Here is a 14,593-nt window from a genome sequence, read left to right on the forward strand (position 1 = left end):
GTATCTTTCCATTCTGATATCTGATAATTTGTATGATTTTAGCCAACTAGAGGTCACAGATGAACACATAGATGATGAAGTGTGCCTGGTTCCTGATTTCAGTACCCACCTGTATACAGAAACAGGTAATCAGAACTAGCAATGCACATTGGACACTAATAATTTGATTTATTGTGCCCCTTCCAGAGGCTCTGATTTATTTTCTTCCAGACGTTACTTTGCCGTCTCACTTGATGGCCAACACGTGTACGGAGCCATCCTTTCTAATGAGCAGGCATGCTGGCTCTAAGCAGAATACAAGGAAGCCACAAAACACTTTATTAAAGAGCCCAAATGTTTTGCCTTCTGAGATCCATGCTATATATGAAGAGCTATCAGAAATCTATCACAAACTGCAGGTAGGAACTAAAAGTAGAATGATAACTAGGACTGTACTAAACATCCTAGAGCCACAGACTAACATCCACGTGTGCTTTGTATAGCAAGAGAGAACTTCACAGCAAGAATATTCCCTTCAGTTGAAAAGACGAGAGCAGAGCTTATTAGAAAAGGAGGAGATGCTTCTAAAACACCAGGCCACACTGAGCAAGATAAAGGATGTGGAAGAGATCGTGCACCAGAAATTCCAAATAATGAAAGAGGTAATTTACTGTTCTAACTTTGGTTTTGGGATCCCACATACAGTTGTGGCCAAAAGTATTGACACCCCTGCAATTTTGTCAGATAATACTCAGTTTCTTCCTGAAAATGATTGCAATCACAAATTCTTTGGCATTATCTTCATTTAATTTGTCTTAAATGAAAAAACACAAAAGAGAATGAAGCAAAACATTGATCATTTCACACAAACTCCAAAAATGGGCCAGACAAAAGTATTGGCACCCTCAGCCTAATACTTGGTTGCACAACCTTTAGCCAAAATAACTGCGACCAACTGCTTCCGGTAACCATCAATGAGATTCTTACAATGCTCTGCTGGAATTTTAAACCATTCTTCTTTGGCAAACTGCTCCAGGTCCCTGATATTAGAAGGGTGCCTTCTCCAAACTGCCATTTTTAGATCTCTCCACAGGTGTACTATGCGATTCAGGTCTGGACTCATTGCTGGCCACCTTAGAAGTCTCCAGTGCTTTCTCTCAAACCATTTTCTAGTCCTGCTGGAAGACCCATGACCTCTGAGGGAGACCCAGCTTTCTCACACTGGGCCCTACATTATGCTGCAAAATTTGTTGGTAGTCTTCAGACTTCATAATGCCATGCACACGGTCAAGCAGTCCAGTGCCAGAGGCAGCAAAGCAACCCCAAAACATCAGGGAACCTCCGTCATGTTTGACTGTAGGGACCGTGTTTTTTTTTGTTTTTTTTTTCATTGCCTCTTTTTTTTTTCTTCTGTAAACTCTGTTGATGCCTTTGCCCAAAAAGCTCTACTTTTGTCTCATCTGACCAGAGAACATTCTTCCAAAACGTTTTAGGCTTTTTCAGGTAAGTTTTGGCAAACTCCAGCCTGGCTTTTTTATGTCTCAGGGTAAGAAGTGGGGTCTTTCCTGGGTCTCCTACCATACAGTCCCTTTTCATTCAGACGCCGACGGATAGTACGGGTTGACACTGTTGTACCCTCGGACTGCAGGGCAGCTTGAACTTGTTTGGATGTTAATCGAGGTTCTTTATCCAACAATCTTGCGTTGAAATCTCTTGTCAATTTTTCTTTTCCGTCCACATCTAGGGAGGTTAGCCACAGTGCCATGGGCTTTAAACTTCTTGATGACACTGCGCACGGTAGACACAGGAACATTCAGGTCTTTGGAGATGGACTTGTAGCCTTGAGATTGCTCATGCTTCCTCACAATTTGGTTTCTCAAGTCCTTAGACAGTTCTTTGGTCTTCTTTCTTTTCTCCATGCTCAATGTGGTACACACAAGGACACAGGACAGAGGTTGAGTCAACTTTAATCCATGTCAACTGGCTGCAAGTGTGATTTAGTTATTCCCAACACCTGTTAGGTGCCACAGGTAAGTTACAGGTGCTGTTAATTACACAAATTAGAGAAGCATCACATGATTTTTCGAACAGTGCCAATACTTTTGTCCATTCTTTTTGTGTTTTTTCATTTAAGACAAATTAAATGAAGATAATAATAACAAAGAATTTGTGTTTGCAATCATTTTCAGGAAGAAACTGAGTATTATCTGACAGAATTGCAGGGGTGTCAATACTTTTGGCCACAACTGTTGCAGTTGGTTTACCAATGTCAGTCCCCTCTGTTTTAATCTATACATATAAAAGGAGGTGATGTATAGCTAGATATCTACACAGCGCTAATATCGTCTGCCACATAAAGAGCTAGATGCCACTGGGCAGCTGTAAAATGTGCAGCCACCTTGATTGATAATGGCCACACAGTTTTACAGATCAACAGCAGATTAACCACTTTCAGACCGCCCTTGGACTTTAAACGTCTTTTCAGCAGTGATGTTCTAAAACCTTACTGCAAAGGAGCACAGGCTACACACAATCATGTCCCTGCGAAAGCGCTGATCCAGCAGTCAGAGACAGCTGGACTCCCCATAGAGAAGGCTTAGATGGTTTATTATCATCTGTGCCTTATCTATTACTGCATACACCGTACTAAAGAAGTTCCATACCTTGCAGTCATGTGATTGCTGTCTATAGGGAGGAAGCAGTAGTTGGTAGGAGACTCGGACAGCTCTGCTATGTAGTCAGGAGGTAACATTTTTCCTGTAACTGGGGCTAATATGCCAGCCCCAGTTATAAGGGAAAACAGATGAATATAAAAATATTTCACTATTAAACCAAGGGTCTTTATGACTTTATGGGGGGACACAATGTGTAAAATAAATGAGAAACAAATAATAAAGGTAAAAGAAAAGATCAATAAAAATAAGCCACTATCAATCCAAATTACTGTTACTAGGCCTGCCCCCATAATATTTTTTTATTTTTTATTTTAGTGGTGCTGTCTGGTGATAACAAAAATTGGGAAAAAACAGACTCGTATTCACCTTAATTTTCCACCAAGATCACCCAATATCAGCAAAAAAAGAAGACTATGACAGCATCACGAAAAAAAGACACAAGATCTTCTTGAATATCTTAACAAGGACATTTTTTTAAAAACTTTTAAACCGCATGTATTGTAAACCCAAAAATTGTGCTTGGTCAGGAGCGGTGGGTAAATAGACCAGTCTTGAACTGCATAATAAACTTTGTCCTTTTGCGACACCGCATCTCAGCTACAACACGATTAACTTGAGCATGTAAAATGCTATCTATGTATTTGTCCATTTCTTTAAGCGTGTAAATGGCTTTGGGAATGTAGTCTGAATTAGCTATGTGCATGGCTATTACAGAAACCTGTAGTATGCTTGGCCAGCCACACTTGTACCCACCGGCAACATCGTCAGCACTGTGGTTAATCAAAGCATTTTGTCCTGTGTTATGTAATCTAAGCGTTTCTCATGTTTCTAGTTTTGTTTTCATGTGTTCATCGATTTTTATAATCTAATAGATTTCTTTGAACATGACATAGTTTCCATAGTGTGACTAACAACTTGAGTAACACATCTCATGCAGGGCACATCAAACAACATTCTAATACCACATGTCCCAAAATAAGGTATGTCATTTTCTAGTTCAAACAGACTGAACCAATTTGGAATATAAATCAAGCGGTACAGATCTTTAACCAGTTCCACATTGGTCCATTAGGCTTAGGACGTGTGTATTATTAGCTGATGATTTTGTGCAGTGCACAGCATCTTCTGGGCCAACTATGTTCACTTGCGTCACTAAAAGAAAAAAGTTTTAGAGCAGTGTCTTTGTCCTGTAAATGCACTGACCTTCAAAGCTTCTCAGTGGTTCTGATTCTTCTAGGATCTTACATGGTCAGATGTCCTTTACCCAAAATGATCTGTAGTCCAGTTATTCTCTAGTCCAATAGACTGTTGTCCAATGGACCTTAGAACTGAACTTTAATGGTGCCACGTGGCCAGGAAATTGGTCAAAATGATCACCCACAAAAAGTCTCCACTTTACCCTTGGAATAATTTTGATAAATTCTTCCCATTTCTGGTTGCTATTGCTTAATTTTAACACTATTAAAACTTGCCAATTAACATGCTGGTTAAACTACGGTAAGTCTTTGCTAATTTATATGTAGTTGTCTTGAATTAAATATATAGTGCTCAATCCCTTTATCAAATGTGTTGGAAAAACTATTTGGTTACTTTCAAATATATAAGTATTACAGGTTCTGCTCCTGTACTTGTTAGTACAGGCTTCTTCAGGTATGGCAGAGCTATCAACTTTTCAAAATTGCTTCTGATGGAGGAGCATGTGACCAGACCTGACATTGGCCTTCACCAATTGCAAAACGGTTTTCCATGTGAATTGTTTTTCAGTAGCTGAGGGACAGTTCTGGTCACCTGCATCTCCAGTTCTGGTCACATGCGTCTCCATCAGCAGCAATTTTGAAGACCCAAGAGGAGAAAGGCTACATTAACTGCATGAATAAAGAATGATATCTAAACATCCTTCAAGAACAACTTCCCCAACTATAAAGGAGCAATTTGCTGATGAAGAATGCTTTTTCCACCATGTCTCAAGGCAATAGCGATAAATAAGTGGCTCAAAGAATAAAACATGCAAATGTTTGGTCCATGGCCAGGAAAATTTCCAGATCTCAATCACTGAGAACCTGTGTTCAGTCCTCAAAAAGGTGATGGACAAACAAAATCACAGGCATTATGATAAACTCCAAGCACCGATTAGACAAGAATGGGCTGTCATCAGTCAGGATTTGGTGCCGAAGCTGATATTCACCATGCCAAGGCAAATTGCAGAAGCCTTTGAAAATAATGGTCAGCATTGTAAGTGCAGAGGGGTGCAGAAGTAGTAATATGGTTTAAATAATACTTCAATTATAATCCTACTATCAACTATGCATGGTTTTCTTGAATATGCCTAATCTTGGATAACGCCCTAAAAGAAATACTACATCTGGGTAAGGTCACTGTTACTGCCATTTAACCAGGCCTTGTTTATCGATTTAATTTATAATAATAAAAAAATATGAATAGACACTGTAGGACTGTAGATTTACCCCCTACATTGACTCTGCCTATGTTTGATATATTTATAAATAAAAGTGTAAAACTTATCAAATGCTTATAAGTGTATCTTAGTAATCATAGAAACATCTGACTAAAAGAGCTAAAACAGTGAAGCAGAAATCTTGGTGAATATCTGTGTCAGGCTGAAAACCTTTGGCCACAACTGTAGGTGGATCTATAAGGGTATGGGCACACGGTCAGTATACGCTGTGGGTTGAGCGCTGCGTACTTGTGCAGTGTCCAACCTGCAACTTCCAGATGTTGCAGCATAGTGGATGGGATTTCATGAAATCCCATGCTCACTATGCGTGCACCGATACCCGCGTCTTTCCAGACCGCAGCAAGTCTATTTCACCTGTACAATCTATTGGACGCGGTGAATCCGCACAGTTCAATGAACCCATGCGGATTCACCTGCGTTCAGTAGCTGGCAGCACTTCGAATGCAGTGGACATGTGCTGCGTCCAAATCGCTGCTAATTACTGACCGTGTGCACCTGGCCTAAAACAGAAGACATCCATTTTTACATAAATTTTTCATTATTTTTTAACTTCCCAATTGCTAAATGCCAGTGGATGAAAAAGTTAAAACGGAAAGCGATGTATGTGCATATAGCCAAATTACAATGGGAGTCACATGAACAGTTGTGCCAGTCTGCCCAATTCAGTCTATGATTAAAATAAAGATGCCAGTTATGGAGGGGGGATTAGCAACCAGTGAAAGACAAGCATCATATAGTAGACATGCTTGTAAATGTTTACTACGGTTCTGAAAGTTTTAAAAAAAATAAGTTTAAAAGTGTAAAAAGTTGGCCAATCATTGCACATTCATATTACAGAGATACCATTAGACTGAATATAAGGAGTAAGGGTCGATATTGACATATTAGTCAATAAAGAGCCTTACCAAATCTCTTTGGATAAGAAGCCAACCCAGACACGTGGGATGTTTGCCCATCATCAGTGCTGAATTGTCTTTCTTTGATAACTGTATTTTTCATAGACTAATATTGTTATTGTTCATTGTTGTTGCATGGGTAGGCAATCTTATTTTTAACCTAGTTGCCAGAGTTTTGTGATTCGTTTATGTGGATACTTGTAAATTTTTCTGTAATATAACCAATATTTTCTCACTGTGTATTGTTTTCTTTGCAGCAGCACGATATGGAGGTAAAACAGCTGTCAGACACCCTCAAAGAAAAGATCAAGGAGAACAAAAGGTTGAAATCTTCTTTTGATACCTTAAAGGAAATGAATGACACCCTTAAAAAGCAGGCAAGATTGATATTTCTCATTACACACTTGTACATCTGCAGGACCCCCTGCACTCAGACAGTTATAGTGATAATTTATGTTAGGAAAGCTATACACATGACTTCCTTTGATCACAATAGCTATTTGCGGACTTCTAGAGGTTTATTCTTGTGTGAAGTGAATAAGTGAGGAGGTTGCAGCCCAGTCCCATTCAAGTGAATAGGGCTGAGCTGCAATTCCAGATATTGCCATAGATGTCTGCACTGGGATTTTACACTGAATCAGGAAAATACTGCTTTGACTCAGCTTATCTTCTGTGGAAACAATGGTTTCGCCTTATTGAAATCCAACATTCTTGACCCTTATTTACCCCAATATCTGCTGTCAGTTGAATGTCAGCAAACAGCCATATGCTTGAGATGGGGAGAGTCATCCTGCAGAAATTGACAGTATAGCCGGGGTCCCACCAGCCTATCACATCGAATGTGATGTGCTAATGACACTCGGCTCCTTCTCTGGTGCGAGTGTGAGTGCTCTGATCCTCTCACATGAGAGAATCACAACACAGGTGCGGATGAGATGGATAAATTCTCCATCTCCTCTGCTGACGAATCGCACTGCACTCCAGTGATATCCGACTGCAGTGCAATGTTTCACACGCATCCTTAGACCAACAGGTGCATCTCACAAAATTAGAATATCAACAAACAGTTAATTTATATTTAGTTCTTCAGTACAAAAAGTGTAACTCCTTTATTACATAGTCATTACAAACAGAGTGATCTATTTCAAGTGTTTATTTCTGTTAATGTTGATGATTATGGCTTACAGCCAGTGAAAACCCAAAAGTCATTATCTCAGTAAATTAGAATACTTTATAACTCCAGCTTGAAAAAATGATTTTAAAATCCGAAATGTTGGCCTACGGTAAAGTATGTTCAGTAAATGTACTCAATACTTGGTCAGGTCTATTTTTGCATCAATTACTGCATCAATGCGGTGTGCCATGGAGGTGATCAGTCTGTGGCACTGCTGAGGTGTTATGGAAGCCCAGGTTACTTTGATAGCAGCCTTCAGCTTGTTGCATTGTTGGGTCTGGTGTTTCTCATCTTCCTCTTGACCATACCGCATAGATTCATTATGGGGTTAAGGTCAGGTGCGTTTGCTGGCCAATCAAGCACAGTGATACTGTGGTTTCTATACCAGGTATTGGTACTTTTGGCAGTGTGGACAGGTACCAAGTCCTGTTGGAGAATTAAGTCTCCATCTCCAAAAATCTTGTCGGCAGAGGGAAGCATGAAAAGCTCTAAAATTTCCTGATAGACGGCTGCTCTGACTTTTGTCTTGATAAAACACAGTGTACTTACACCAGCAGATGATATGGCTCCCCAAACCATCACTGATTGTGGAACTTCACACTAGACCTTGGAAATCAAGGTCCCAGAGTCTGGAGGAAGAGTGGAGAGAGACAATCCATTTCAGTAGGCCAACATTTTGGATTTTACAATCATTGTTTCAAGCTGGTGCTATAAAGTATTCTAATTTACAGAGTTGGGTTTTCATTGGCTGTAAGCCATAATCATCAACATTAACATAAATAAACACTTGAAATAGATCACTCTGTTTGTAATGACTATGTAATATTTGAGTTCCACTTTTCCGTTGAAGAACAGAAATGAAGTAACTTTTTGATGATATTCTAATTTCTCTATCGCTTCATTGGGGGACACGGGATCCATGGGTGTATGCTGCTGCCACTAGGAGGCTGACACTATGTAAATAAAGTTAGCTCCTCCTCTGCAGTCTACACTCCACCGACAGGCAGTAAGATATCCAGTTTAGCTTAGTGTCAGTAGGAGGTGGACACGGGTCTTTCATTAGACCCTTATCTACCTCAGTGTGCGTCGTTCCCTTTCAGGTTTCCGGAGGGATACAGTGTGAATAGTCACAACTGTACTCCCACAAAGAGACTGTGAGTACTGCGTGTACTGCCACCCCATATCCTCATACGTCTAGCCGGCAGGACCAAGCACCCTAACACAGAAGAGTGTTCAGGCGGCCCGGATCCAGTCCTGCCTTTCGTCCCCCTACCCACTCGCCCACCAGAGCCTGTCGGTGTGAGGAGACGTGGATGTCGCACGGAGGTCCCTCAGGCGGATCCTGGACGTCCGACCTTCAAGGTATTAGAAGGTATGTTCTTCCTTCCCTAGCCCAGAAAGAAGAATGGAAGACCGGAGAACATGGCGGCTGGAGCCAGAAGAGAGAGAGAGGTGGGGGAAAAAAAAGACCATTTTGAGACTATTTCCCCCCCTTATTTCACGGGCATACCTTGTTTTTGCGGCGTTGGAGGTCGGCGGCGCTCCACGAGGCACGGGATCCAGGGTCCCTCAGGAGTTCTGGGGCCTCTTCACTCGGGGCCCCCCTTTTTTTTTCTTCCTGGCGTGTTTTTGCGATGTCGCAGGAAGCTCTCTGTCGCTGTGGGGGCATTTAGCGCCGCTTCAGTGGCCCGGCGTCACTCTCCCCTTTCCCCCCTGCTTCGGAGGATTCCGCCTGTAATTTAGGCCCCGGCTCCATATCGGGCCTTGTTACAGCGTTGGCTCCGCCCCCTTCCTCTGCCTTTCCGGGCGGGCTTTTCTCCTGCCCGTCTCTCTTCCTGGTGCGGCGCGTGGCTCCGCCCACTACTCAGGACTCCACTTTGTGCTGGAGCCGCAGCCATATTGCTCCTCCAGACCCTAGGTTTAACTCCGCCCGTCTTTTTCCTGGCGCATGGCTCTGCCTACTGTTCCCTCCCTCAGTACAGGATGACGTTGTCGTCGGCGGCATCTTCCTCCTCCGGGTGTGTGAGCCTTGCTCCGCCCACTCCTCCCTGCCCTGAGAGCCGGCTTCCTGGTTCTTTGCCGCCCACTCTCTTCATCTATATCCTGGAGCTGATTCCTTCTGTGGGACCTATCTGCCTGCCCCACTGATCTGCGCAGCCTGTAGAGCCTGGTAGTCACCTACAGGACATCTGCCGTGAGTAGCTCTGCACTGCAGACTCACACCTCCCCTGTTCCCTATCCTCCTGGCACAGCTTAGTGGGGTTGTTCATCATGCCTAATTCTAAGTCCTTTGCATGTTTATCTTGTAAACGCAAATTTCAATCAGGTCAGTCCTCTCCCCTCTGTCAGGACTGCAGCAACCCCATTGAACCTACCACCCAGGAGCCCCCCGGTTGACCCAAGTGAGAGTGAGACCCCTATCCCAGGGTGGGCTTCCTCTCTGTCACAATCTGTGGCAGATCTCACCAGAGTGTCTCAGACTCTGGTGTCCGTACTTCATAAATTGCCCCTGCAGACTTCCGCAGGAAACAACAGGTCACAAGAAGCTCCATCTGAGCCTGCCAACATTAGCCGCAAAGATAGGAACACCAGACTGAATCCTCGCCCCCGTTCCCTCTCGCCCCCTGGGACCTCCTTCTGCCCGGTCCTCCTCTCCTGAGGAAGGCAAGGTTTTCTCGGATGCGCCCTCTGAGGATACTTTGGAGCTGGATTCGGACCAAATTGCTGACATGAGGGATATGGTCCAGATCCTCATTGGAGCGATCAACGAGACCTTTGACATCAAAGATACTCCTTCGGAACCCGCAGATCAGGGGTTTCGTTCAGATGGTCTAAACCACCTTCCAAGGTCTTCGCTCCCCATTCTGAGTTCCAGAAGATTCTGACCAGGGAAAGGTAGGATCCGACCAGGCGCTTTCAAAGAGGAAAGCGCCTTGGCGTGTTATATTCCTTTTCTTCAGAGCTCACCGCCGACTGGTCAGCTTCTCCCTCCGTGGACCCATCAACCTCTAGACTATCTAACAGCACGGTCCTTACGATTTCCGGTGGAGCATCTTTGAGAGATATAGAATCTCTTGCCAAGTCTGCTTTCGAAGCGGCTGCATCTGCTCTAAGTCTGGCCTTTGCTTCCACTTGGGTTTCAAAGGCCATAGCCAAATGGGCTAAGGATCTCTGCGAAGGCATTCTGTCTGGAGCCCAGCCAGAGCAGCTGGCAGAGCTCGCCAACTAGATTTCTCACGCAAGCGAGTATTTGGTCTCTGCCTCTCTGGATGCCGCGTCTTGTGCATCTAGCAATGTTGTTACATTTGGCACACAGTTTGGCTTAAGGCCTGGCAGGCGGACTTATCATCGAAAAGGTTCCTGACCAGCCTACCTTGTCAGGGATCGCGCCTCTTCGGCGCCAGGCTGGACCAGATTATTAAGGACGCCACTGGGGGCCCCAGCCTCTCCCCCAGTCCAAACCCCATCGCGGTGCATCCCCCCAGTTGGGCGGCCGCCTTCTGGCCTTCAGGGACGTTTGGCTCGCCTCGGTGGAAGAAGCTGGGGTCAGGAAAGTGGTATCCTCAGGATACAAGGTAGAATTTGTTTCCTGCTCTCGGGATCGATTCTTCGAATCCCGACCCCCGAGAGACCCCGCCTTGGTCCGGGGTTTCTTTACATTCATCGCCTCTCTCCTCAGTTCGAGGGTGATTGTTCCCATACCAGAAAAAGAACGCTTCACAGGTTTCTACTCAAACCTGTTTGTAGTGCCGAAAAAAGGCGGTACGATTCAGTCAATTCTGCATCTGAAACTACTGAACAAAAGGGTCAGTCTGCGACATTTCAGGATGGAGTCCCTTCGTTCAGTAGTCGCTTCCATTGAGGCGCAGGAATTCTTGTGCTCCATAGACATTCAGGACGCCTATCTACATGTCCCCATCTTCCCGGGACATCAGAAAGTCCTGGGCTTCGCGATACATCAGGAGCATTTCCAGTTTGTCGCCCTGCCGTTTGGTCTCGCCTCTGCTCCCAGGGTTTTTTACAAAATCATGGCAGTATTAATGGCCATCTTGAGGATCAGAGGTCTCGTGCTCTTTCCGTACCTCAACTGCACCCTCATCAAAGCTCTGTCCTTGCCCCAGGCTCACGAAAGTCTGTCCATCGTCCTCGACACCCTTTACAGATTCGGGTGGATCATCAACAGGAAAGAGTCCTGACTTGTTCCAACACAACATCTTGTGTTTCTAGGCATATTTTTCGACACCTGTCAGGAAAGGGTCTTCCTCCCCGAGGAAAGAGAGTAACTCTTCGGCGGGATGTTCACTCGCTTCAGGGTCCCCGGCTCACTTCCCTCCGATCAGCCATGAGGGTCCTAGGGAGGATGGTGGCGACGTCGGAAGCGATTCCTTTCGCCCAATCCCACTCAAGACCGCTTCAGCAGGCCATTCTGTCGCAAGGGAACAGGTCTGCCTCCTCCCTGGATCGTCCAATTCGACTCTCGTTTTGGGTCAAACTGTCCCTCAATTGGTGGCTGTTATGACCTCTCATCTCCCAGGGCCGGTCCTTCCTTCTGGTACACTGGCAAGTGGGGTCGACGGACGCCAGCCTTCTTGGGTGGGGCGCGGTGTTTCGCCATCTGACCGTCCAGGGTTGTTGGTCAGCGCAGGAGGCTGCTCTGCCGATCAACGTCCTAGAGATACGGGCAAATTTTCTGTCCCTACTTCATTGGGGCAAACTGCTCAAGGGTCGACCAATTCGTATCTAGACGGACAAGGCCGCAGCGGTGGCATACGTCAACCACCAGGGAGGAACTCCTAAGTTCTTTGGCGTTGGCCGAAATCTCCAAATCCTTCATTGGGCTGAGGTGTCAGTTCCAGCGATATCCGCAATACACATTCCCAGCGTGGACAATGGGGCCGCCGACTTTCTCAGCCGCGAGCGCCTCGCGGCAGGGTTATGGTCCCTGCATCAGGAGGTCTTCCATCAAATTTACCTTCGATGGGGAGACCCTGGATGTGGACCTCATGGCGTCCCATCTGAACAGGAAAATTCCACGGTTCGTTTCCAGGGCCCGCGACCCTCTCGCAGTGGGCGCTGATGCTCTGACCATTCCTTGGTCACAGTTCGCGCTTCCCTATCTGTTCCCTCCCCTTCCTTGTCTCCCCAAGCGGTTGAAGAAGTTCAAGGCAGAAGGGGTGTCAGTCATCCTCATCGCGTCGGATTGGCCCAGAAGGTCTTGGTTAGCGGACATCGTCAACCTTCTCGCGGACGCTCCCTGGAGGCTTCCAGACAGATCAGATCTGCTGCCTAAGGGTCCAATCTACCACCCCAATTCTCGGTCGCTCAATTTGACGGCGTGGCCGTTGAGATCGCGGTTCTGAAGGGGTCGGGTTTTTTGAGATCGGGTAATTCACATCATGATCCGGGCTAGGAAGCCATCGTCTTCCAGATTATACTATCGAACGTGGAAGGCCTATTTTGGTTAGTGCGAATCCAATCACATCCTGCCTGTCCTTTTTTCGCTCCCTTCTGTTCTGGCTTTCCTCCAGGTGGGCCTGGACGCTGGTCTTGCCCTTAGTCTTCTAAAGGGCCAAGTATCGGCGCTTTCCATTCTCTTCCAGAAGACGTTATCCTCTCGTCCGCAGGTCAAAAACTTTTCTGCAGGGGGCAGCTCATGCAGCACCGCCGTATCGGGCTCCCATATATCCCTGGGATCTCAATCTAGTCCTAGAGGCCCCACAAGGTCCCCCCTTTGAGCCTCTCAAGGAAGTTTCCCTATCCTTTCTCTCATGGAAAGTGGCCTTTTTTTCGTGGCCATCACTTCCATCCGGCGCGTCTTGGAGTTGGCGGCCCTGTCTTGTCGCCCTCCTTTCTTGGTGAATCACCAAGATTAAATGGTCCTGCGGCTTCCGCCTTCCTTCCCAAGGTGGTGTCCGCTTTCCACCTAGATGAAGACGTCGTTCTACCTTCCTTTTGCCCGGCTCCAATTCATCCCTGGGAAAGCTCCTGCAACCAGCTAGACCTGGTCAAGGCAACGTGGGTTTATTTGGCTAGATTTGCTTTGTTCCGGTAGACAGACTCCTGTTTTTTCGTCATTCCAAATGGGGCACGAAAAGGCCTGCCGGCCTCCAAGCCGACTATTGCTCGCTGGATCAGATCGGTAATCCTGGAGACTTACTGGGTCAATAACAGAGTGCCCCTCCTGGGGTTAATGCTCACTCCATCCAGACAGTGGTAGCCTCCTGGGCAGTGCACCACAGGGCTTCCACGCTGCAGATTTCCAAGGCTGCAACCTGGTCTTCTGTCCACACGTTTGCGAAATTCTACAGGGTCCACACCTACACTTCGGCGGATGCCAGCCTAGGCAGAAGGATCTTGCAGGCGGTGATGGTGAGTTCGCCGACCTAATGGAAGTTTGCTTTTCCCTCCCCAGGGACTGCTTTGGGACGTCCCATGGTTCCTGTGTCCCCCAATGAAGCGATGGAGAAAACAGGATTTTTGGGTTGCTTACCATAAAATCTGTTTCTCGGAGCCTTCATAGGGGGACACGGCACCCTCCCATGTGTTACAACTCCTGTTATTTGTTCTGTGTCTTATGTCCTGATTCTGCATTGAAGCATTACAATGAAACACTTCAAAGTGCCCTGGATGACTTTGCACCCCCTATAAATAGAACACCACAACACAGACGGCGACAACCCTGGCACACCCTGCAAACATGTTTCCTGCAGCGGTGCTCCAGGTGCGCCGAATGTCTGTGGAGAAAATCCAATCTACCCGAAGATTTCATCCATTATAAGTTTATGCTTCGAACATACAACACTGCCCTTCACCTCTCCAAACAAGCCTATTTCAACACCCTCATCACCTCACTGTCTAATAACCCGAAACGTCTCTTTGACACTTTTCATTCTCTACTCAACCCAAGAGTACAGGCCCCAACCACGGAGCTCCGAGCTGACGATCTGGCCAATTACTTCAAAGAAAAAATTGATCAGATTCGACAGGAAATTATCTCCCAATCACCTGATACCATGCACGGTCCTCCCTCCCCCACTGCATCTAGCTCACTCTCTGACTTTGAACCAGTCACAGAAGAAGAAGTAAGCAGGCTCCTTGCATCTTCTCGCCCAACCACTTGCACCAGTGACCCATTTCCGCCACATCTCCTCCAGTCCCTTTCCCCTGCTGTCACCCCTCACCTAACTAAAATATTTAACTCTCTCTCTCTTCTGGTATCTTTCCCTCCTCATTTAAGCATGCCATCATACATCCACTACTTAAAAAAACCATCCCTCGACCAAAACTGTGCCGCTAACTACAGACCTGTCTCTAATCTTCCCTTCATCTCTAAACTCCTGGAACGCCTGGTCCACTCCCGTCTTACCCGCTTTCTCTTTGATAACTCTCTTCT

The 14,593-nt window shown here is 45.9% G+C and overlaps 1 protein-coding gene across 4 annotated transcripts in view; it reads left to right on the forward strand.

Moving 5' to 3' along the window:
- CCDC138 (coiled-coil domain containing 138) overlaps positions 1–14,593 on the forward strand; it is a 68,790-nt gene that overhangs the window by 11,640 nt on the left and 42,557 nt on the right. For all 4 annotated transcript variants that reach the window (XM_073590497.1, XM_073590498.1, XM_073590496.1 and 1 more), the window contains exons 3-6: positions 43–125; positions 211–398; positions 483–641; positions 6,284–6,403. In XM_073590497.1, the coding sequence (XP_073446598.1) occupies positions 43–125; positions 211–398; positions 483–641; positions 6,284–6,403 (550 nt within the window). The remainder of the gene's footprint in view (positions 1–42; positions 126–210; positions 399–482; positions 642–6,283; positions 6,404–14,593) is intronic.

Source organism: Dendrobates tinctorius, unplaced genomic scaffold (genome assembly GCF_039654945.1).
Source record: "Dendrobates tinctorius isolate UK_male_01 unplaced genomic scaffold, ASM3965494v1 ptg000117l, whole genome shotgun sequence".
Lineage (NCBI taxonomy): Eukaryota > Metazoa > Chordata > Amphibia > Anura > Dendrobatidae > Dendrobates > Dendrobates tinctorius.